The sequence below is a fragment of the Diospyros lotus genome, chromosome 8 (assembly GCF_014633365.1).
Source record: "Diospyros lotus cultivar Yz01 chromosome 8, ASM1463336v1, whole genome shotgun sequence".
NCBI lineage: Eukaryota > Viridiplantae > Streptophyta > Magnoliopsida > Ericales > Ebenaceae > Diospyros > Diospyros lotus.
Window position 1 is genome coordinate 3,044,595 of NC_068345.1, and position 24,496 is coordinate 3,069,090.

Genomic DNA, 24,496 nt, shown 5'->3' on the forward strand with positions numbered 1-24,496 from the left:
ATTTGCAGGCATTCGAAACAGCGTTACAAAAGTCTTGGTCGCATCAAGTCCCGAGTCAAAACAAATTCAAGGGTAAAGTTCTCAAAGTCACAGAGCTAGTATTTGCTGACCAAAAAGGAAAATGGGGTACTCCTCTTGTCACTATGGAGCGTCCGGCCGGGCTGAATGATGTTGGCATGGTCGCTTGGACTATGGAAATGTCTACGCCGGAGTTCCCTGCTGGGAGGACAATTCTGGTAGTAGCAAATGACGTGACGTTCAAAGCTGGATCTTTTGGTCCAAGAGAGGATGCATTTTTTCTGGCGGTTACAGATCTTGCTTGCACCAGGAAATTGCCTCTAATTTACTTGGCAGCAAACTCAGGGGCTCGTATTGGGGTAGCTGAAGAGGTAAAAGTTTGTTTTAAAGTTGGCTGGTCTGATGAAGTCAGGCCAGAGTCCGGTTTTCAGTATGTGTATTTGACTCCCGAGGATTATGCACGTGTCAGTTCATCTGTTATCGCGCATGAGCTGAAGCTGCCGAATGGAGAGACCCGATGGGTAATAGATAGCATTGTAGGAAAGGAGGACGGCTTGGGGGTTGAGAACTTATCAGGGAGTGGAGCCATAGCCAGTGCCTATTCAAGAGCGTACAAGGAGACCTTCACCCTGACTTATGTTACAGGCAGAACTGTTGGCATAGGCGCTTATCTTGCTCGGCTTGGTATGCGATGCATACAGAGGCTCGACCAGCCTATTATTCTTACCGGTTTCTCTGCGCTAAACAAGCTTCTAGGCCGGGAGGTTTACAGCTCCCACATGCAGCTCGGGGGACCTAAAATCATGGCAACCAATGGAGTAGTTCACCTGACAGTCTACGATGATCTTGAAGGGATATCTTCCATTTTGAAATGGCTGAGCTATGTACCGCCCTACTCCGGTGGTCCACTCCCGATTGTGGCTCCTTCGGATCCTCCAGAGAGGTCGGTGGAATACTTCCCGGAGAATGCCTTCGATCCCCGGGTAGCCATCCGTGGGGCTCTGGATGGCAGTGGGAAGTGGCTGGGCGGCATGTTTGACAAGGAAAGCTTCATTGAGACACTGGAAGGCTGGGCAAAGACTGTGGTCACCGGCCGGGCAAGGCTCGGAGGAATCCCCGTTGGAATAGTAGCCGTTGAGACACAAACTGTAATGCAAGTGATCCCTGCAGATCCCGGGCAGCTTGATTCCCATGAAAGGGTTGTTCCTCAAGCTGGGCAAGTATGGTTTCCTGATTCTGCTACCAAGACAGCTCAAGCATTGGTGGACTTCAACAGGGAGGAGCTTCCCCTTTTCATTCTTGCAAACTGGAGAGGCTTTTCCGGTGGCCAGAGGGACCTGTTTGAGGGCATTCTTCAGGCCGGATCGACCATTGTCGAGAACCTTCGAACGTACAAGCAGCCGGTTTTCGTGTACATCCCGATGATGGGCGAGCTGCGTGGTGGGGCATGGGTCGTCGTCGATAGCAGGATCAACTCGGAGCACATTGAAATGTATGCAGAAGGTACTGCCAAGGGAAATGTCCTTGAGCCGGAAGGGATGATTGAGATCAAGTTCAGAACAAAGGAGCTGGTGGAATGCATGGGCCGGCTCGACCGGCAGCTGATCGATCTTAAGGCCAAACTCCGGCAATCCGGGACCACGACACCCGATGCAACTGCTGAATCTTTGCAGCGCCAAATTAAAGCAAGGGAAAAGAAACTACTGCCTATATACACTCAAATAGCTACCAGATTTGCCGAGTTGCATGATACTTCCCTGAGGATGGCTGCTAAAGGGGTGGTCCGGGAAGTTGTGGACTGGGGGAGCTGCCGGCATTTCTTCTACAAGAGATTGCGACGGAGAATTGCCGAAGGGTCGATGATCAAGACCGTCAGAGATGCTGCCGGCGATCAGCTGTGGTCTCACGAATCTGCCATTGAAATGATCAAGAAGTGGTTCTTAGATTCCAAGATTGCACAAGGGAGAACAGATGCTTGGGCAGATGATGAAGCTTTCTTCAAATGGAAGGATGATGCTGTGAATTATGAGGAGAAGCTACAGCAGTTGAGCCAACAGAAAGTGACGCTTCAATTGGCAAAAATCGTCGATTCACCATTGCATCTACAGGAGCTGCCTCGAGCTCTTGCAGCAATGCTAAGCAAGGTAAACCATTTATTTCCAAGTTATAAATGGCTAACACAGTTTTCTTACATCTGGGATTACACAAAGTTGATTTCTTCTGGATCTAAATGCAGGTGGAACCATCAAATCGTGCCAAGCTGGTCGACGAGCTCAGAAAGGTGATCAATCAATCAGGGTGATTATAGTACGTCAGTTACATAGAGATTAGAATCACTGAATTGTAGTGTTCGTCTATTCTGGTCATTTATGGGTGAAAAAGAACTGGCACAATTCTTGAGAGCTGCATCAGTGTATATATTTAGGTTTTTGTGGGTTGGATGCAGTTTAAAGTAGGCGATTGTTCAAGATAGGCTCTCCATTGATCACCTGGACGGGCTCTTCATTGCCATAAACGTTTTACTATAATTGTTTGCTCTTTATCTCATGGCTATAATGAGAATTTATAATTTACAATTGTGTACAAAAGGTTAGTCTGGTAACTGGGAAGCTATTTGCCAATACAGAACTTGCCAAAAATGTTGGATAAGACTTCTTCCGATATGTCTTCTCCACTTAACTGCCCAAGGGCAAGCGCAGCTTCCCTCAGATCAATAGTCCAGAAGTCAAGCGGCATTTGCTCCTCTATGGACGACTTTAACCTCACAAGAGCCTCCTTTGTCCGAACAAGTTGCTCACATTGTCTCTGATAAATCATCAATAGGTCACAATTAGAATGAAACCTAAAATTATGATAAGAATCAAGATCTATGGAGAATCAAGTATCAAAGCAAGACATATAAACAGAGGTCAAATAGCCATATGGGAAACCGACTCTTTTAACATTTTATCTCCACAAACAAAGAATCCCGAAAAAATAATCCTGTAACTTCACTCCTGGCATTTCACATAATTAACAACCCCAATAACACCTTTGGCTCTGAAGTAGAGATCCTAAACAAACCAGCCGCCATCTAGAAGGTTCATTCCTGGCATTCATCCTTGCATTATATATGGTGCAAGTCAGGTGGAGCCACGCAACGCAATCCAAATAGAATTGAACGGTTAAAGATCCAAAATGGGAGAACAGGCAAATAACTGACTATGCTGGAAAGTAGGGTGCTGTTTCAGAATGGTACAATTTCCTTGGTAACAAGGAACCAGCCATTCCATCATCCCAACAATGGCAAAGCTAAAGAATACAATTTTATGTACTGCCAATCAAGCTTATCAAATATTAACTCCATCTTCTTGCCAATTTGGCTACAATGAAAACTAAAAATAAAAGAACAAAATCATTAGCATTGGTGTAATAACAAAAGAAAAGAACAAAGCAAGAAGGGGCAAACACTGTCAATAAACACCATCAAGGGTATAAAGATCATGTACATCACAAATTGTACAAACTAAAATTGTAACTTTTCCGGATGAAATCTGATTAGATTTTATTTTATAAAGATCATGTACACTGTCAATTTATTTTATTTATCTTGTTTTATATTATCTTTTATTTAGATTTTAGAGTCATTTTGATTATATTTTAAATTGTTATCTTCCAGTTAGGTATTCTCTTTTACTATGGTTAGGATAGAAATCATAATTATATTATAGTAAGAATTGGATTTTGCTAAATTACTGCTTTTGATTATTGAATATATAGCTATTGATTTCTTCTCCTAATTACTCTCTCCCCACCCCCCCCCCCCCACCCCCTTCCCTCTCTCTCTCTCTCAAGCTGCTTCTTCTTCTCTTTCTTCTTCAATCTTTCATAAATTTCTGGCTGTTCCATATCAAAACTCTTTAGAAGCAGATAACCCCAATCTAATATTTGATTTTTTGAGATCATTTTAATTTGGATAAGCTTTAACTAAACAACATGAAAGAGGAGATAAAGAACAGCAATAAATGAGAATTCCTTAAGGCTGAATTTCGATGGGGTCATTTGACCCCATCATTTAGAATTTGGGATTTGAAATCCCAAATCCAATATTTGGCTACAATTTGGATTTGGAGTTGGACTTAAAAAATAATAGGATTTCAAATGACTCCACAAGGGGTGTCATTTTGGACTAAAATATTTAATTACACATTAACTATAAAATATTTTATTCTCATCCATTAATAACAAATACTTATATATGTATATGTATTAAAATATTTACACATGCATATGTATACATACTTATATACATATATAGTATATGTGTGTATGTATGCATATACATATACATGTAATATTCATACATATGTACAGACAAATACATGTATGCTTGTATACATATATATTTATATATGTACATACATTTACAAGTACATATAAATACATGTATTTATATGTACTTGTAAATGTATGTAATATGTAAATAGTACATATATTATATATGTGTATATATATTTACATAAGTACGTATATGTATATCCAAACGTGTTGTATATATATTTATCTATATGTATTATATATCATACATATACATATGTAAAATCCAAATGTATATACGTATATATATTAGAAAGATTGAACTTGAAATTCTATGCATAACAGTTATCCCAAACACTTAAATCTCAAATAATATCATTTCAAATGTCAATTTGAAATGAACCAATCGCAACCGAAGGGAGCAAATATCCCAACACACCTTGAGAGAAGAAATCATTCCGAGCTTCGAGAATTGAACTCTCTTTTCACAGAGTCAAGGGTGGAATAAGGACTAGATATAAAGTCCCACAATTTCTCTTATAAGTTATTTGTATCTATGAGCATAACACCTGGTTAGAAGACTTAAGACCAACAATGGGTTGAGGACTTCCAGAAAAGCCATCAACTAGAGCGTACAAATGAAAGGGTACTTCAGCAGAAAGTCTGCTCATATTTGGACTGATTTATTCAGCAAGACAACATCTCGACGATTCAATTTCTGACAAAGTACTCTCTCTACCACAACTGAGAAAAGATAAACAAAAAAGAAGCAGTTGAAGGAGGGAACTTAAAGGTGCCAAGTTCACAATAAGATAATGTTTACCTGGTTCACAGTCCATTTACATCCACCAGAAGGAATGCTATTAAGACCCACAAGCTCTAATATTGCAGCCTCCAGATCTGGTATTCCTTCTCCAGAAACAGCAGAAGTCAAAATGACCTTATAGAAAGTGCTTTCATGGGTAACAGTCCACTCTGAAAGTCCAGATGGAACACAGTCTAGTTTGTTGATTACAAGGATCACCGGTGCTAAAGACCCTATTGAACCCTGTATGTGGATAGAAATAGTCACGACTTTCCTATTTGATAGGCTTGAGAAATAAGCTGAAAACAGAATACAGTAACATTCATAATTCAAGATCAGAAGATAGCATGGTAGCGTAGACTTTAAAAATTAAACAAGTATAATTTCTCGAGAAATCACAATCCACAATAACATGCTATTAAAATAACAAATTAGATTTTTTTTTGCAACATTAAATTGAAGTTATTAATAGCATAAGAAAAGGTATTATAACCAAACAAAACAATATGGAATACAATGATATTTTCACTCCCCAAACCTAATCAACCTATACATCTTATATATACAACAACATCACTAACCCTCTCATTATTCAAACCAAAAAGAAGAAAAACACAACCCATAATTTGTGGATCTCATAATTTGTGGATCCTTTGTTCCCCCATTAGATACCATAATTTGTGGAATCATTTGTCTCCCACTTCCTACACTCCCCCTCAAACTGAAGAATAGTTGTCAGTCATTCCCAACTTGCTAATAAAAATATCGAAACTTAATTTTTGAAAAACTTTAGTTAGAACATTAGCTTCTTGGGACTTGGTAGGAATGTAAGACAAGGCAATGATCACATTCTTAATCTCAGTCTTGATGAAATTTTTGTCAATCCTTACATGTTTCATTTGATCATGTTGAACCGGATTATGGATTACACTGATAGCTGATTTGTTGTCACTAAACAACTTCATAGGCCCTGTTACTAGCATGTTTAAATCTGCTATCAATCTCTGTATCCAAATGAGTTTACACGTTCCTTGAGCTATAGCCCTATACTCTGTTCCTACACTGCTTCAGGCAACTTCAAACTATTTTTTTGCTTCTTCATGTCACTAGATTACCCAACACTTTTGTGCAATACCTAGTTATTGACCTGCTATCATCAACAGTTCATGCCCAGTCTACATTTGAAAAACCAACGTCGTCCCTGACTCCAGTCTTTTTAAACAATAACCCTTTGCCAAAACTTCCCTTTAAATACCTCAGAATTTGGTTTGTTGCCTCCATGTGCCTTTTTGTAGGAGCATGCATAAACTATCTTACCACGCTCACACTAAAGGCAATATCTAGTCTTGTGAGTGAAAGGTAGATGAATTTTCCTACCAAATGTTGATAGCTTTCTTTATTCAATGGAGGATCACTATATGAAACCTTGTGTTTCCAATTACGTTCCAATAGCAGACTAGAAAATTTACACCCAAATTTTCTTGTCTCCTTAAGTAAGTCAAGTGTGTACTTTCTTTGTGAAATGAAAATCCCTTTGTGACTTCTTGCAACCTCCATTCCGAGAAAGTATCTAAGTTCCCCAAGATCTTTTACCATGAATTTAGCTTTAAGTCTCTTTTTGAGATTTCCAATCTCCATTTCATCACCACCTATGATAACCATATTATCAACATATACAATGAGTATTGCTTGTTTTCCTAACTTATTCTTCTTCACAAACAAGGTGTGATCAGCTTGGCCTTGGTTGAATCCAAAATCTTTCATAACAGTGTTAAACCATGTAAACCAAGCTCGATATGATTGTTTCAAACCATAAAAGGCCTTTTTTAGCTTACATACCTTGTCTGGATCTCCATTTTCTTCAAATCTAGGAAGAACTCTCATATATATATCTCCTCCTCTAATGTGCCATTGAGAAAAGCATTCTTATGATCAAGCTGGTGTAGTCTCCAATCTAAATTAGTAGTAATAGTCAAAAGAAGTTTGATTGAGTTAAGCTTGGCGACTAGTACAAAGGTTTTTTCAGAATCAATCCTATAAATTTGAGTAAAACCTTGTGTTACTAACCTTGCCTTATACCGTTCTACAGTTCCATCTAGTTTATACTTCACTGAGAAGATTCATTTACTACCAACTATTTTCTTCCCTTCTAGCAACTTCACCATCTCTCCCAAGTTTCATTATCATTCAATGCCTTCATCTATTCTAGCACAGCTTTCTTCTAATTTGAATCTTGAAGTGCCTCATGAACATTTCCAAGAACATGAATCTCATCAATCTTTACAACAAAGGTTTTGAAATTTCCTAATAACTTAGGTGGTGTTCCCTTCGTGTTTCAATTTTGAGTTTTGAGAATTAAATTCATTTTCAGTTTTGTGTTTTAAATGTTTATTTTTGAAATTTTTAAAAACATGTTCTTTTTATCATTCTGAAAAATTATTTCTTAAAACAGAAAACTAAAAAACACGTATACTTTTAAATTTTGAAAAATTGTTTCTTTTTTGTTATTATAATATTTTATTTAATTTAATAAATATATTTATTAAATAATAAAATTAATTCTTTTTAATAAAATTTTATTATTAAAATAAAACAATAAATTTAATTAATAAACTACTTACATACATCTTAATAATAATTTATATTAAATTATACACTTAATAATATAACATATTATCTTATATTTTTAATTATAATATAAATATACTATATTTTTTAAATTCTAAATAAATATACAATTTTATTTTCAAAATTTAATAATAAATTTTTTAATTCTCTTTTCTTCTTCTATTATTTGTTTCCCTTTTCTTTTTCTTTTCTTTTCTTTCTTTTCCTTTTTTTTTCCTTTTCTTTTTTTCTTCTTCTCTAGCGCCTGCATCTTCTTCAGCGCCAACTCCATCGACAGCGACCACTGCCAATCAAAGGCAATCACCTGACCCCCAAGGGCCCATCAACCAACACACCCAAAAATCAACAAGATTTAACGGCCAAATCTCCTTAGATCTAGCAAGAGAAAAGCGGAGAAAATAGACAAAACCAACAACCAACCGGGGGGCGATCGACGACGGTGGTCGCGGTCACGGTGGGGGGTGTGATCGACGGCGAGGGGACGTGGTGGCTATGGGGGGCATGGTCGATGATGGTGGTTACAGTGGCAGTGGGGGCAGGTCGACGAAATTGGTCGCAGTGGCGGTTTGGGGGGGCGGGGGGGGCAATCGACGGCGGTAGTCGCGATGGCTGTGGGGGGTGCGGTCGACGACACTAGTCGCGATGGCGGTGGGGGGCGCGGTCGATGACCAGAAGAGGATAGGAGAATGGAGAGAAGATAGGAGAGAGATGTGGGTCTATGCAGGTGCGGGTGCGGCTGGGGGAAGGGGGGGCTGTGTTTTCCGCGTTTTCAATATTTGGGGTGTTTTTAATTAGTTTTGATTGAAAACACTTAAAACAACAAAATGTTGTTTTGAGTTTTCTTTACAAATTTTTTTCTTGTTTTCATAAATACGTTTTTGAAAACAAACAAGAGAAAGCATTTTTAGTATTTTAAAAAATTGAAAACTCAAAACAGGTTGAAAATAACAAAGAGAAGAGACCCGTAGTATATCCAACATAATTTGACATAGGATACTTGGAATTTCTCATGCAAAACCTTACCCCCTTCCTTATGGCAATCGGAAAATCAATGTTATTGATAGGTTCTTCTTCCTCACAGCATGGCTCATTTTTCTCATCCTCTTCTTGATTATTCGTAGTAATGGGATTTGTCATCGGTTCATACTCTTGAGTTTGCACTAGAGTTTGTGGTCTCCTAGGGTAAATCGAAATTGGTTTTGGATCTATAGTGTTAGATTCTCCCACTTGACCTACATCACTACCGTTTTTGCACTCAGAATCAGATTGGGAAGGAAAAGATAGGAGATCAAAGGAAAGGGCTTGAAGAAATTGGGCTCCCAATGTTTGTCTCCTTGAGTATTATTCTACCCCTGGAGAGAAACTTAGGGGTAGAAGGTTTGATCTTCGACAAAGAAAACATCACACGAGATCAGGAATTGCTTTGTAGAATGATGATAGCACTTATAAACCTTTTGTGTGGAGGAGTAACCAAGAAAGACACATTTGAGAGCTTTAGGATCAAACTTGCCCCGGTTGGGTTAAACATTATGGACAAATATCACACACCCAAACACATGAAGTTTAAGAGAATTATGAACCCAAGAGGAAGGAAAGACAGATAACAATGCACTAAGGGATGTTTGGTATTGAAGGATTTTGGAGGGAACACGATTGATAAGAAATGTTAATGTAAGAATTGTTTCACCCTAAAAGGAGTGTGAGACATGACTAGTAAACATGATGGATCGAGCAACTTCCAATAGGTGATGATTTTTTGTCTCAGCAACCCCATTTTGTTGAGGAGTATACACACATAAACTATGATGATGAAGTATTCCATATTCTTGGAGATATTCATTTAGTTCATGGGAGAAATACTCTCTACTATTATCCGTTCAAAGAATATGAATAGATGAATAGAAAACATTTTTAACAAGCTTGTGGAATCGTTTAAATATTGTAGTCACTTCAGATTTTTCTCTCATCAAGGAAACCCAATATACCCAGGTATGATTATCAATAAAGATAACAAACCATCGTTCCCCAGTTAAATTTAACACTCTGTGATGGTCCCCACACATCACTATGAATTAAATGGAATGGAGTAAAAGGTTTGTATATGTGAGGTGGATAAAATGCACAAGTTTGTTTGGCAAGAGTACAATAATCACACTAAAATGATGAAGGATCTTTATTAATGAACAAATGATGGTACAGATGCTTTAAATAAGAGAAACTCGGGTGACCTAATCTATGATGCCACAACAGAACATTGGAATTAAAAACTGGGGAAAAAACAGTAGGTAACTTTGAACTTGAAGGAGAACTAACACCTGACAAGTAATAGAGACTATTTCACTCATTAGCATTCCCAATCGTACTCTCCGATGCTAAATCTTGAAATTTACAACAATAATGGAAAAATGTTATTGAACGGTTCAAATCTTTAGTTAATTTACTCACTTTCATAAATTGCACTACAGACTAGGAACATAAAGAACTGAATTCAATTTCAACCCATTGAGTTTCATATCTCTTCTCCCTATTGCTGTGCACATGGACCCATCTGCTACAGTAATACCAACATTTTTCTTATATGGTTGATAGTTACTGAATCCTATATTGGAACTTGTCATATGGTCATAAGCACTTGTGTCCACTATCCAAGGATCACATGAGTCTTTACATGACAATAAGAAAAAAATACATTTACGTGATGTAAGTAAATACTGCAGAGCTAGTAGAGATTGATGGGACAATTTTGGAGGCATCTATAACTGGTGAGGAAGTCATTAGTTTTCGAAAAATTTCCATTTGCTCTGTTGTAAATGGTTGAGAGGCTGCACCAGTTGTTATCTAAGCCACATAGGCATTCTTTTTCCTTTGGCTTCGTGGCTTCCGATGTGGGTGCTTGCCATGAATATCCCAACACATATCTTTGGTATGGTTGGCCTTCTTACAATGCTCACACCACAATCGTTTGTCCTTTCCAAAAGTTCTTTTTGAATTGTATCATTCATTTCAATTTGCTACTAAAGCAAATCCCTAGACTGCTATCACAATGGATGAGGTCTATACTAGAGATGTCATCACTTTCCTCCTCCTTTCTTCACGTCGAACTTCAGCAAACACTTCCTTTAGTTTTGGTAGAGGCTTTGTGCCAAGTATTTGTCCTCAAACGTCATCAAGGTCTTAATTCAGACCTTGTAAGAAATCGAATATTCGATCTTTTTCTACCATCTTATTGTACAAGACTCCATCATCCGGACAGTTCCACTCAACATTGTGAAACAAATCGATCTGTTGCCACAGTTCAGAAAACGTATTAAATTACTCGGTAACAAATGATGTACCTTGTCGAGTGTTTCAAATTTTAGAGTGAACTTCAAAACTTTGAGATATATCCTCAAGGTTTGAGTACATCTCTTTCACTGCATCCCACACTTCTTTTGTTATTTGGTAGAACATATACAAGCACCCAATCTTTTGCTCCATCAAGTTTATCGACCATGCCATCACAATTGAGTTTTCTGCTTCCCATACATTATAAGCGACAGAATCTAATGGAGGTGTTGTCGTTGCTCCTATTAAATATCCCATATTTTATTTCCTCTTCCCTTGATCACAAGCAACACTAATTGATACCACTCTCTAAAATTGCTCTCATTTAATTTATGAGAGGTGATTTGTATTGAGGGGTTTTTAGAATGACTAGGTACTAAGGATAAATGGGGGTTGGAGACAGTCGGGATACTGGTCGATTCCGCTATGGATGAAGTGGATTTGGTCATTTTATCGGTAATGGTGGTCATTGGTATTCAAGTTGGTGGAGATGGTCTACTGTTCAGAAATTAGAGGGTTGCTGCAAACCAAATCTGAGACTGTGCAGTTTAGATCTGAGACTAACGGGCTGATAGGCTTCCACGAAAAACGAAGAAGAGGATCGGGATGGAAGGGCAGTGAGCAACAATAGAGGCTCACTAGAGCACTGACGAGGTTGAAGGCGAGCGGCAACCGGTGGTGCCAGACGACGGCGGATGGCGACGAAACCACTGGGATCTGGATGATCTGAGAGAGATGAGTCCAACGGTGGCGACGACGACGTGATTGGAGTATCGGAGAGAGATTAGAGCAACAAATAGTCTAGGCTGTTCGATCTGATGGCGGCGTGTGGCGGCAGCAATGGTGGCTGGACTTCAAGGGTTGATCGATCCTAAGTCGGCAACAACGATGGCGATGGTGGCAGGAGCAAACGATGCCCGAAAAGGCTAATGGCAGAAGGCAGGCGCAACGGTGCGACTAGGAGGGGCGGCAGCGCTTGACGATTATCGACGACAATGGAAGCAAGAGAACCTTCTTCTCCATTCCAAGCGCTTGACGGCAGCAACTAACTCGTCAACTAGAGTAATGGAAGATTGGCGGCGGCTGCGGATGGCTCTGATACCATATAACCAAACAAAACAATATGGAATACAATGATATCTTCACTCCCAAACCTAATCAACCTATACATCTTATATGCACAACAACATCACTAACCCTCATTCAAACCAAAAAGAAGAAAAACACAACCCATAATTTGTGCGTCTCATAATTTGTGGCAGTGTTCTAAAATGCGTTAAACGTTAGTCGGGCGCTAGATGGGAGCTTAGTGCCTAGGCAACACCTAGGAATTTTTTTTTTTTTTTTAACATTTTGATGTTATTTTCAAATATGTCATTTTGTTTCTTAGCATTTGACTTCCTTTTAAGAACTAATGAGGTCTCAGACGATGTCCCCGTACTCCCAAATCCCAATCCCATCCGACATCATTTGATTTTTTTTTCTTTTTTTCCCAAGTATTTGAGTAATTGACATTGAATTAAAATATACAATTAAGAAAGATTAACAGCAATTTGTTGCAACTTGTTGCTTGCTGAGTATTGAACAATATTTTTTTTTCTTCTTTTTTTTTTTTTCCCTGAGTATTGTAACTTGCTACTTGCCAAGTAGGAATTTGGCTTGTTGCTTGCTACAAGCAACAACGAGCAAGGACTTCCTCCTTGCCACTATAGCAAGCAGCAAGCCTCAACAAGGAGCAAGGACCGACGGGAGAGAACAACTCGATCGACGACGAGAGAGACAAAAACGACGAGATCGGTCCAACGAGAGAGAGTGAACGGGAAAGCAACAGAGAAGGCGAAAGCAGTGAGAGACTGAGAGAGTAAAGACGAGAGAGAGATAATCGGCCCAGGCCGCAGGCGACCTAGGCAGCCCAGGCCGAGCCCGACCCAAGTGGCGGCCCAGGCAGCTAGGCGCCGCTTGGGTCGCTTAGGCATCGATTGAACCCAATCGATCAAGCCTGACGCCTAGGGGTGCCGACTAGGGCTTAATCGTGGCGACTGCATTGGCCGCATTTTAGATCATTGATCCTTTATCCCCCATTAGATCTCATAATTTGTGGATCCTTTGTCCCCCATTAGATCCCACAATTTGTGGGATCATTTGTCTCCCACTTCCTACAGGTATTATGCTCATTATGTCAATGAAATGCTACTTGGGATTGTTCGAAGGTGTTTTGAACTTGAGTGGTCTCCTAAACCTATCTTGAATTTTGATAAACAAGCTCACCATCTAGATGGAGTCACCTCAAAGATTACCTTTAGTTCTCAAAGTTTACACTTTCAAGGGAACTTAAGGGAGAAGAATGCTAAAACTCTCATTTCCTTAAATGCAGTGTTCGAAAATTCGGCCTAGGCGACCGCCTAGGCGCTGAGCGGCAACCGACCGCAGCAATTTAGGGCTACTCGGTAGCCCTATGCGCCATGGCCGACTAATCGAGCCGCGGCGCCACCTAGGCAGACCAGGCGGCGCCTAACCGCCTGGGCAGCCGCCTGGGTCGCTCACGAACTGGGCCACCTAGGTCGTGCGCGTCTTGGGCCGACCTTTTTTCCCCCTCCCTTTCTCTATTTCCCGATCCCCTTTCCCTTTCTCTCTCTGGTTGTGTTCATCGCGGCTCCTCTCTCTCTCTCGCCTTCGATCTCCTCTTGGTTGTTCGCCACCGCCATTGATCTCTTCTCTTAGTCTTGCTCTCTCATTGCTGCTGACCTCACCTGTTGCATGTTGGTCATTCTCTCTCGTCGCCGTTCGCGTCTTGCTGCGGTATGTATCCAACCATCCATCTTCCTCCGCCAACACAAGCTTGCCTTTCTACAACAACTCAGCAGCAAGCAGCAACGCAAAGCTGCTCGTGGCTCGCTTGCGTATTGCTTGCTTGCTGCTTCAACAAGCAGCAAGCAGCAACAACAAGCAATACGCAAGCTTGCTGCTTCAAGCAGCAAGCTTGCTGCGTCAGCTTGCTGCTTCAAGCAGCAGCTATTGATTTCATTTCATTAGATGAGTTTTAATTAAATTTTAATGTATATTATTGAAATTATTCAATACAACAACAACATATCCAGCTTTTATCCCACTATGTGGGGTCGGCTACATGAATTCTAGACTTCCATGTCTTTCTGTCTTTTGTCATATCCTCGTTTAGATCCATATATTTCATATCAAATTTTAATGTCTCTCCCAAAGTCTTCTTGGGTCTACCTCTACCTCTTTTTGTGACTAATTGTTCCATTTCATCAACTCTCCTCACAGGAGCGTCTCTTAGTCTCCTTCTCACATGACCAAACCATCTTAGTCTAGTCTCTCTCATCTTCTCCTCGATTGGCACTACTCCTACCTTATTACAAATAACTTCATTTCTAATTTTATCCTTTCTTGTATATCCGCACATCCATCTTAACATCCTCATCTCCGCTACACTCGTCTTTTGCTCATGCTGGTATTTGACTGCCCAACATTCTGAGCCATACAGCAAGACTGGTCTTATAGCTGTCCTATAAAATTTTCCTTCCAATTTTAATGGGATTTTACCATCACATAACACCCCCGATGCATTTCTCCATTTTAGCCAACCTGCCTTAATTCTATGTGCGACATCCTCGTGGATTTATTCAATACTCAGGGAAAAACAGGAAGTGAAATGAATGATTCGGATAGGACTGGAAGTACAGGAGCATCGTCTGAGGCCTCCTCAATTCTTAAAAGGAAGTCAAATGATATCGGATGGGAGTATGGAATGTTAATTGATCCGAAAAATATGGATAAAATTAAATGTAAGTTGTGTGGTAAAATTATGTCTGGAGGTGTTTACAGAGTAAAAGAACACATTGACCACATTTCTGGAAATGTTTTTGCATGTCCAAAATCTTCTCCAACTGATCAAGCCAAATGTAAGAATGCTATTGTCGAGGCAAAGAATAAGAGGAAAAATAAGAAGAAGGAGGAAGATTTGATGAGATCAACTGTTAATATCTCCGAAAGAGTGGAAGGGGATGATGAAGATGAATTGCAAGAGTTAGGTAGAAGAAAAACGTCCCGTACTCTTGGCCCCTATGGATAAGTTTGCAAGCTCCATCAGTCCTTAAACTTGTTTGAGTGCGAGAATGACCCAAAGGCAACAAACTATTAGTGAAGCACTATTTAAAGAGAGAACACAGTCTGTTCGTGAATATTGTGCTAGATGGGTGTATGAAGCTGGTATACCTTTCAATGCGATTGACAATGATAGCTTCAAATTGTTTTTTGAGGCGGTTGGTCAATTTGGACCGGGATTCAAACCTCCCAGTCAATACCAATTGAAGGAACCACTATTAAAGGGGGAAGCTGACAGAATAAAAGAGTTATTGAAGAAGCATGAAGAAGAGTGGGCACGAACTGGGTGCTCCATTATGACAGATGCTTGGACAGATAGAAAAAGGAGGAGCATCATGAACCTATGTGTTAATTCTAATGCAGGTACTGCTTTCCTTTCTTCTAGAGAGTCTTCAGATGAAGCACATACAAGTGAACTTATCTTTGAGTACGTGGATAAATGCATTGAGCAAGTTGGGCCACAAAACGTCATCCAAGTAGTAACCGACAATGCTACCAATAATATGGGAGCGGCAAAATTATTGAAGGTGAAGAGGCCAAATATCTTTTGGACCTCATGTGCTACTCACACCATCAATTTGATGCTTGAAAGTATTGGAAAACTGCCGAAGTATAAGAAAGTCATTGATCAGGCCAAGAGTTTCACAATCTTCATTTATGCACACCATAAGACCTTGTCCTTAATGAGGTCATTTACGAAGAAGAGGGATATAGTGAGACCAAGAGTCACTAGATTCGCTTCTACTTTCTTGACTTTACAGAGTTTAATGGAGAAAAAGGCCCAACTGAGGGCAATGTTTACCAGCTTTGAATGGGAGGAGTGCAAATGGTCAAAGATTGTTAAAGGGAAAGCAGCCTATGCTACTGTGATGAGCATTGCTTTTTGGAATGGTGTGACTATATGCCTTAAAGTTTTTGCACCTTTGGTGAAGGTGCTTCGAATTGTTGATGCGGATAGAAAGCCTTCTATGGGCTTTTTATGTGGAGAGATTAAGCAAGCAAAGGAAGATATTAAGGAGGCCTTAAATAATCTTGAAAAGAACTATAAGCCTATTATGGAGATTATTGAAGCAAGGGTAAAAGATAGGCTAGATAGTCCACTACATTTTGCAGCTTACCTTTTGAATCTCTACTACTTTTTCAAAGATATGGATATACAACTTGATAATGAAGTGATGGATGGGCTTTTTAACTGTGTGGAGATGTTTTATCATTATGATGGTGAATTGCAAGGCCATGTTATAAATGTTGAGTTGCCAAAGTATACTCGTAAAGATGGAGCTTTTGGAAAATCGTGGGCAACTCAAGGGTGTGCGAAAAATGAGGACAATTATAATCCAGGTATAAAATTCTTTTAATCTTTTCTATTGTGTATTAGTGTATAAATTAAATTTGTTTACTTTATACTGGTTTGACCTATGTAGTTACATGGTGGATGACTTATGGAAATCAAACTCCAAACTTGCAATGAATGGCGAGAAAGATTCTCTCGTTAACCACTAGTTCATCCGGTTGTGAAAGAAATTGGAGCACTTTTGAAGGGGTTAGTGTATATATGAATTATATTTATTTACTATCAATTAGTTATCCTTAATCATTTATCATTTATATTGATATTGCTTTTATTTTATTTATGTAGATACATACGAAGAAAAGAAATAGACTAGACGTGAATTGATTGAACAATCTAGTCTATGTTCAATTTAATGCGAAATTGATGAACAAGCACAAAAGGGAGAAGGAAAGGAATGTTGATGTGCTACTTGCTAATAATGCTAGTAATGCACAAGGATGGATCGTTGATGGAGAAGATGATGAAGAAGTTGAGCCTGGTACCGGGCTCACTTGGGAAGTGGTTGGTGAAGCATCGGGAGCAGACGAGATGCTTCAAGCTCGAAGAAGTTCTAGGAGATGAGAGCTTCATGAAGATGATTTTCAATCAGAAGAAGAAGATGAGCAAGAAATCAATGAATTTGATTTTGAGTCTGATGAAGATCGTGTATTGGAAGAATATGGAGAGGAAGAAGACCAATTAGATAATTAGACTTAGATTCTTCGGATATGGTTTATGTTGTATTATTGCTACTTCTACCTTCTTGAACTTATAACTAATATAATAGTTTATTTTCTGAGTCTTAATTCCATTATTTCACTTGTCTTTTCAACTTTGATTTACCTGAAAATAATATCAAATTACATCAAAAGGTTTTTAGAAAAAAAAAAAAAAAATCATTTTTCCTAGTCGCCGCCTAGGCGCTAGGCCCCAGCCTGGCGCCCGACTAGCGCCTAACGCATTTTTGAACACTGCTTAAATGAATCTTTCCAAGGTAGTGTTCAAGAGGAGTCACTTCCTAGGTGTTAAAATGTGGTCTATATTATATAACCATATTCTTAAATACTTAGTCCTAGTGATGGTCAATAAGTGAAATCCTATTAATCAATCTTAGGTAGTGTTCAAGCATTTAATGCTTCTCGAGAATGTAATTTTTTCTACAATATATTTTCTAGAAGGGGTATTTTGATCAAGAAAAATCCATCCTTCTGATTGGTTTTGTTTCCCTTCAAGGTTCATTGGGTTTATCCTTGTTTTCCTTTCAACTCCTGTTCATTTACATTCACAGACCACCTTAGACCTGTGCTCTGCATTACCTTCTAACTAAGGATTTGAACAAAGTGAAATAAGGCAGAATTTGGTAGGTGCAGGTTAGAATTGAGGTTATTTGCTGATATTAAACTTTTGGGTGACAAGGGGAGAGGGGATATATTTGGCACAATCTAGGGGTGGCAATTTGTGCTAATGGGTTGAGTATACCAACATACAGGACACAACCAAAACATAACACGATTAATTAAATGCATCAAATACTTAAACCCGAACACAACCCATATATTACACAAGCAACCTGACAAAATAACCCATTTAACTAATAGATCATATGAACATGAATTCACAAGACAACCTGTATAATATGTTTAATAAAATGAATCACAATATTAAATGATCTGACCTAAATAAGCCATTGAGTCATTACTCAAAAAATTAAAACCTATTGACATTTAATATAATCCAACAATTTGTCTAATTAAGTACATTAAAAAAACTATAAATCTAATATAAAAACAACTTCGGACTTAAAGTGAAATAATAGGCTTTTTAGGGCATACAGAATCTTGTTTTTAAATTTAGGGGAATAATTCTAATTTCCCTTTTTTGTGAATTATGGAGGACGCTTTATCATTAGACTCCATTTCCTACCCCTTTTCATGCATAAAAATAATTAACATATTTTATACTCTAAAATTAATTTATATTTTTTAATTATTATATAATTTTAAAACAAGTTATATTAGTTATACGGGCCATTTCGGGTTAAGCAGGTTACATGGGTCACACATGAAATGGTTAACCACTTAATTATAATCGTGTCGTTTTCAAGTTAAACGGGTCAGACCCAACTGTGACATGGTTAGTTCTGTGTCAACTTCAGGTTCACCTGATTTTGAGGCAATCTCATTCAAGGCAAACCCAAACTGACTAATTCCCTGTCATTTTCAAGTTGTGTCAATGGGTCGTGTACCTATTTTCCGCCCTTAAAGAGAAGTAATAGACTTTTGAGGGCATACAAGATCTTGTTTTAAAGTTAGGGGAACAATTGTGAATTATGGAGGACACTTTATCATTAGACTCCATTTCCTTCCCCTTTTCATGGATGATTTCTTTGTATAATTAGTTTCTTTCTTTGACACTCATCAATGTGCCTCCCCTGCAAAAGGTTCACCCTTTATTCAAAGTTCCTTTTGTACACTGTTACTACTTATAGAAGAAGTAAATAATAAATTAGAACAAAGGATGTCTTTGGAGGCTTCAATTTTGGTCATCCAAACTAAAAAAGGTATGGTATAATAAAAGTTCTAGATAAACAAAAAGGGGGCAGAAGGAAGCAACATAATTTCAGGTATGAGCTCATATTGATTCATCTAAACAGAATAGTTTAAGAGAAAGAAGAGAATTAGTTAGGTTGTAGGACCTTAGTGGACTGAATCTTATCGAGAAGTCTAGCATCTTCAATAGTCCACCCATCAGGAGCACTTACAGTAAAGAGGATGACATCAGCACCCATAGCAACTGCTTCAGATCTTTCCACACCTGTTAACAAGATAGAACAGCATATTGTGGAATTCAACATCTTCTGTGCAGTGGGAAAAAGAAAAGGAAGAAGTAAAGAGGCATGATAAAACCTTAGCAGTAAGGTACCACATGCATAACTTATTGGTTGCAAAGCTAAACTTCACAAAGACAACAACAACAATATCATATCAAGCCTTAATTCCACTAGGTGGGTCGGCTACAATAGTTCTAGCTTGCCAATCATTTCTATCCATGGTGATATCTTCTCTAAGGCTCTTAAAACCCATATCATACCTAAAAGTCTCCATCAAGATTTTTCTTGGTCTTCCTCCAACTCTTTTTGCTAAAGCCTTATTCCATTCCAGTTACTCCCCTCATAGAAAACTCTATTGGCCTTCTTCACAAACACAATAAACAAAAAATTGCAGACACTGACCTCTAGTGGCTCACAGTTATGATTATACAAACTATACCAAAAACACCAGACTTGCTCAAGAAGCTGTTCATCATCTCTCTTACTGACTTGTTTAAGTCATCTTACAGACTTGCTCTGACCCACAGTTCCTCAACTAACTTTACAGTAATCAATATTCTGATAATTAAATAAAATACAAATCATCATGTCAGACATATCCTCAAATGTACTCCAAATTGCTTCAACTAAATATAAAGCTTGACATTAGCATCCCAAAAGTTATTTTTTAAATGATTGAAAAAAAAAAAAAACAAAGGAAAACAGAAAAATTAATAAAAAATTTGAGACATTTTGGCTGTCCTAAGAAATTGCCCAAGTCCATTTTGTTTTACAGTATTTTGAATAATAAGTTGACAATACCATATCAGGAATACTCATAATCACCAACAGAATTTCAAGCCATCACATTGTAGATATTTCTGATTTTTCTCATCATGATCAGGTGGAAAGACTGCAGACATTTTGGCACCCCAAGAGCACTACCCCACAGTTGATATAGGCCAAACAAACTAAATAAATTTGCTTAGGAAGTCAACAAATCCAATAATTAGGATAAGATTTAAGAGACATATAAAGTTTCTTAAAGAGCCTCATTGGAAAAGTGACAGTATGCGTACAAAGACGACTCTCACAAAGCAGGGAGATTTTTGCACAGGGAACAACCCTTATAAAGTTTCTAAAAGTGCATGTAGAAAATTAAACATTGTTAGAGTACGACTTGGTTTCATCCAGCCTCTTAGTATAATCTATATACATGCTAAATGGAAAAGATAACAGCCCTACCTATTTTCTCCACAACATCATCAGTTTCCCTGATACCTGCTGTATCAAGGAGGGTGACAGGAATGCCTCGTAATGAGATACTAGCTTCTACAACATCCCGTGTGGTTCCAGCAATTTCTGTAACTATTGCTCTCTCACTCTGCATGCTAAAAAGAAAATAAGGTGCTCAATAAGATGTAAAGCTCAGCTGCTTATGAAAAGAAAAAAGAATGAATGAAAGGTAAAAAATTGCAACTCATAACGGAACTACAGACTAGAATAATAAGCAAAACACGGTGATTACATTGGCTTGTAAGGTTAAGAGTCAAAGCCAAACTCCCAATCTGTGGAGGCAGCATTTTACGTTTAAAACAAATCAAAAAGGAAAGGCATTTAGATCTAGAGCTAATCATATACAAAATTTTTCTATTCAGAGAATTTATCAGTATCAAACAATATTCAACATCATACAATATGTAAACTAAAGTTATAGTGATGAATGCCAAACAGTATAAAAAAGATATACATAAGTAAAGATGTTTCTCTTCCTCTGGTTATAGGTAATGGGATTTGATTTGAACCCTGTTGAAGTTGCCACAAAGCCACTGGTTGATACACAAGGCTTATAGAAGTGAGTAAACATGAGCATATGATAGGCAGCCCATCACATTTCCACTACCAAAGACCTAAGCAATAAGGACAGAATAGGAATTGAAATAGGAGAAGGCCAATTGGTGCATGTGCAGACTAACAAATTCAGTTAAGGGGTAGAATGGGAAGACCAAAGAGGGGGGGCATGTGAGGGCAATAGATTCCTATAAATAGAGAAGCAAATAGAGTAGAAGGGGGGAATATTTTAGTGAGGATATTAGGAGAGTGTGGACCTCTCGAAAGTCTACTTTTCTTTTCATTTGTTTAATTTTCCAGTTGTCTTTCTCTCCATTTTCAGTATCCTATCAACATAATGGCAGAAGATCCTCATAATATAGAATGAACACAAACTCAAGCAAAGCAGTAGATCAACATTTGTGAAGAATCAAAAAAGTTAAGCAGTTAAAACATAAATGGACAGTTCCAATTGTGTTTAGATATGAAAATGTGAAATGCCTACAGCTACACTTTAAGGCAAAAATTAGAGTACAAGAAGTGATGCCAGAAGCAACTTGTAGAAACATACCTCGCTCCATGCATTAAGGATGCTTGACTTCCCAACATTTGGCCGACCAACAATTGCTATCTGCAGGTACCAAATATAAAACATTAGAAAAGGTTCAAAATGCACTCAGTGGTATGAGCATTTTGGCAACAGATAGGCTTCAGAGAATCCAAGGAAGCACAAAAGTGACTCCATTCACACTCAGATAGTGCCGTGTATTTATCGTCTCAATCCATTCCAGCAGAAGAAAGAGAACTACATTGCAGAAAATGTCTTCTCCAGATATTAGAAACCTTAAACATAATAACCACTGTATTTGCCCAGTCAGAAATTCCGCAAGGCTCCAGTTACAAACATAAGAACTATGACAAAAGGATGTGGATCCCAATGACTGAGTGGAAGCTTTGAGAGAATATAACAGCATGTCCATAAGCAAACCAGGGATTTGGTCATCCCACGTAATGTAAGATTAAGTATTAATCTCCTACATGGGTGAGGAAGCAAATGAGTAATCTCACTTAAGATAATACCTGTAATCCTGATTGCAAGAGCTTGTCATAATTAGCAGTTTCCAATGCATTCTCAACCTCAGCCAACATGGCATGTATTTTTTCCACGATACCACTCAAGTCCAGCGGTGGCATCTCATCATCAAAATCTAAACGAGCTTCAATTTCAGTAAGCAATTCAATGCACTGCATTCTAAGTTTTTTAACCAAAGAAGAGAAACCACCCTGTAATTAAAAAATATGTTACTGGAGATTCTTTTACAGCAAGGCCAGCTACACCTAACAAAGTAATAATAATAACAGATGCCAAGAAATCCTTGGTTACTAAAAAGAAGTATAATCTTCTGAAAGACATGGACATAAGCTCGAGTCCTGAAAATAAGACATGCCTGAATTCCTGTTAAAGCAGCTTCTGCAGCAGCTATGGACTTCGCCGAAATAAGTCTGCCCACATTTTCAGCTTGGGAGAGGTCTAAGCGACCGTTGAGAAATGCACGGAGGGTGAACTCACCTAAGCAAGAATATTATATTGTGATCCAAGCTCCATTTTATCAAAAATAAATAAATAGATAAATAATAGATAAAAAGAGTTAACCTGGTTCCGCCATCCTTGCCCCAGCTTCTAAACAAACTCTGAGTACACGACGCAAACACACTTCACTTCCATGACACTGTAATTCCACCACATCTTCCCGCGTGTATGATCTTGGAGCCAACATTGGAACCACCAATACCTAACAAAGGAAAAGGCCCTAAACAACATCACTCATTTAATAGTAACAAAATACATAACAAACACCGCATTCAGTGCCTTAAAAAACTGTCCTAAAAAATAAATCCTAACCCTCTAGGACCCAAGAATGAGAAATTAACTCTAGAAAGTCCAGATTAGATCAGAAGATTTTCCGTTTGAAACATTGGGCGTGATGCAGCCGATTCAGAAAATGCACCTCATCGATGACATTGCCGTGGCGGTCCGAAATGACGCCGTATTCGACGACGTGGCTCGTGGGCCGCCAAGCAGAGGCCTTTCTCTTCTTCTTCTTGGCGGCAGGACTGAACACGCGCGAGACGATAGCCACCGCGGAGGGGCCAGACAACCTGACAATGCCCACCGCCGCCGGCGGACCTCCCAAGGAAGTGACGATTGCAGCAATCGTGCTCTGTGACCTCGCTGAAACCACCTCCTCCGATTCAACGCCGCTCCTTCCCAATCCCACTCGTTCATCCTTGGTAAGTACAAGCATTTTATCTTCTGCAGTTACAAATATACAATTACAAGGGTATTTGTTTATATATATGTATATATATATATAAGAAGGTGTATGTATCGATATATAGTTAGTGGGTATAAAACCTTGACGACGGGCAGCGTGGGGTTTAGGGTTTATGGGGATTAGGGTTTTGGACTTGGGGGTGGGGGAGAAGGGCCGACAGAGTTTGTTAGAGGCGGGGATGGAGAAGAAGGCTTTGGCCATTGACGGCCTCAAAGAACCCCAGCCCATGTTGCCGAGACTGCCGAGGACGCAGCGGAAGGCAGGACCAAGAAGAACAGCCATTGACAGCTCGGACAGATTCTTGCAACTGGGTCAGAAAAAGAAGAGAAGATTTAAACACCGGGAGTTAGATGTTTGGCTGAGAAGATGGGATGGGAGGAGGACTGAGACTGGATGATGAAAATAAATTAGTTTTTAAATATTTTAAAAATTAGTCCCGAAATTTTATATGTTTAGTCTAAACACTTTTAATTTTTATTATTTTATTAAATTAATCTTGAATTTTTCTAAAAAATCAAATTAATTTAACGAATAATAAAAATTCTTAGACATCGGACCTAAAAATTCAAAATTTAAGGAGTACACGATTAATTTATTTATGATTATTAATAATTAATGAGGTGTTTTGATTTATTTTAACAAGTTTAAAAATTAATTTTAAAGATTAAATAATATCTTTAATATTTAAAATAAAATAAAATAGAATTATCTTTCTTATAAAGTGGATAGTGAAACACTTTTTTTTAGAACTTATTTTTATATTATTATAGTTTGAGAAGTTTTTAAAAAAAAATCGTAAAAATCCTTCTTAAACCCTTTTGAATTCCAGTCTTTCTTTCAAAACCTCCATTCACTTTATCTTTTATTTTTATTATATTTTATCTAAATTTACTTTAAATTATTTCTAAAATTAATATTTAAGAAGATTTACCTTTAGTGATTTCTCCTTTTTGCATAAATTTTTATCAAAATATTATGTTATTCACATCAAA

General features: G+C 38.3%; 2 protein-coding genes across 5 annotated transcripts in view; one reads left to right on the plus strand and one right to left on the minus strand.

Moving 5' to 3' along the window:
• Nucleotides 1-2,594, plus strand: part of LOC127808680 (acetyl-CoA carboxylase 1-like) — a 14,979-nt gene extending 12,385 nt beyond the window's left edge. For all 3 annotated transcript variants that reach the window (XM_052347247.1, XM_052347246.1, XM_052347248.1), the window contains exons 31-32: nucleotides 9-2,162; nucleotides 2,255-2,594. In XM_052347247.1, the coding sequence (XP_052203207.1) occupies nucleotides 9-2,162; nucleotides 2,255-2,320 (2,220 nt within the window). In that variant the 3' untranslated portion in view covers nucleotides 2,321-2,594. The remainder of the gene's footprint in view (nucleotides 1-8; nucleotides 2,163-2,254) is intronic.
• LOC127808681 (uncharacterized) lies at nucleotides 2,491-23,885 on the minus strand. Of its 2 annotated transcripts, XM_052347249.1 has the most exons (10): nucleotides 23,585-23,884; nucleotides 23,178-23,482; nucleotides 22,823-22,961; nucleotides 22,617-22,738; nucleotides 22,249-22,452; nucleotides 21,740-21,799; nucleotides 20,584-20,722; nucleotides 19,225-19,343; nucleotides 5,138-5,362; nucleotides 2,491-2,823 (listed from the first exon to the last, which is right to left on the minus strand). In XM_052347249.1, the coding sequence occupies exons 1-10, from the start codon at nucleotides 23,784-23,786 to the stop codon at nucleotides 2,629-2,631; spliced, it is 1,710 nt and encodes a 569-aa protein (XP_052203209.1). In that variant the 5' UTR covers nucleotides 23,787-23,884; the 3' UTR covers nucleotides 2,491-2,628. The 2 variants fall into 2 exon arrangements, with proteins under 2 accessions (XP_052203209.1, XP_052203210.1); XM_052347250.1 differs by lacking the exon at nucleotides 2,491-2,823 and having other exon boundaries at nucleotides 5,260-5,418; nucleotides 23,585-23,885.
• Between the last annotated feature and the right edge of the window lie 611 nt (nucleotides 23,886-24,496).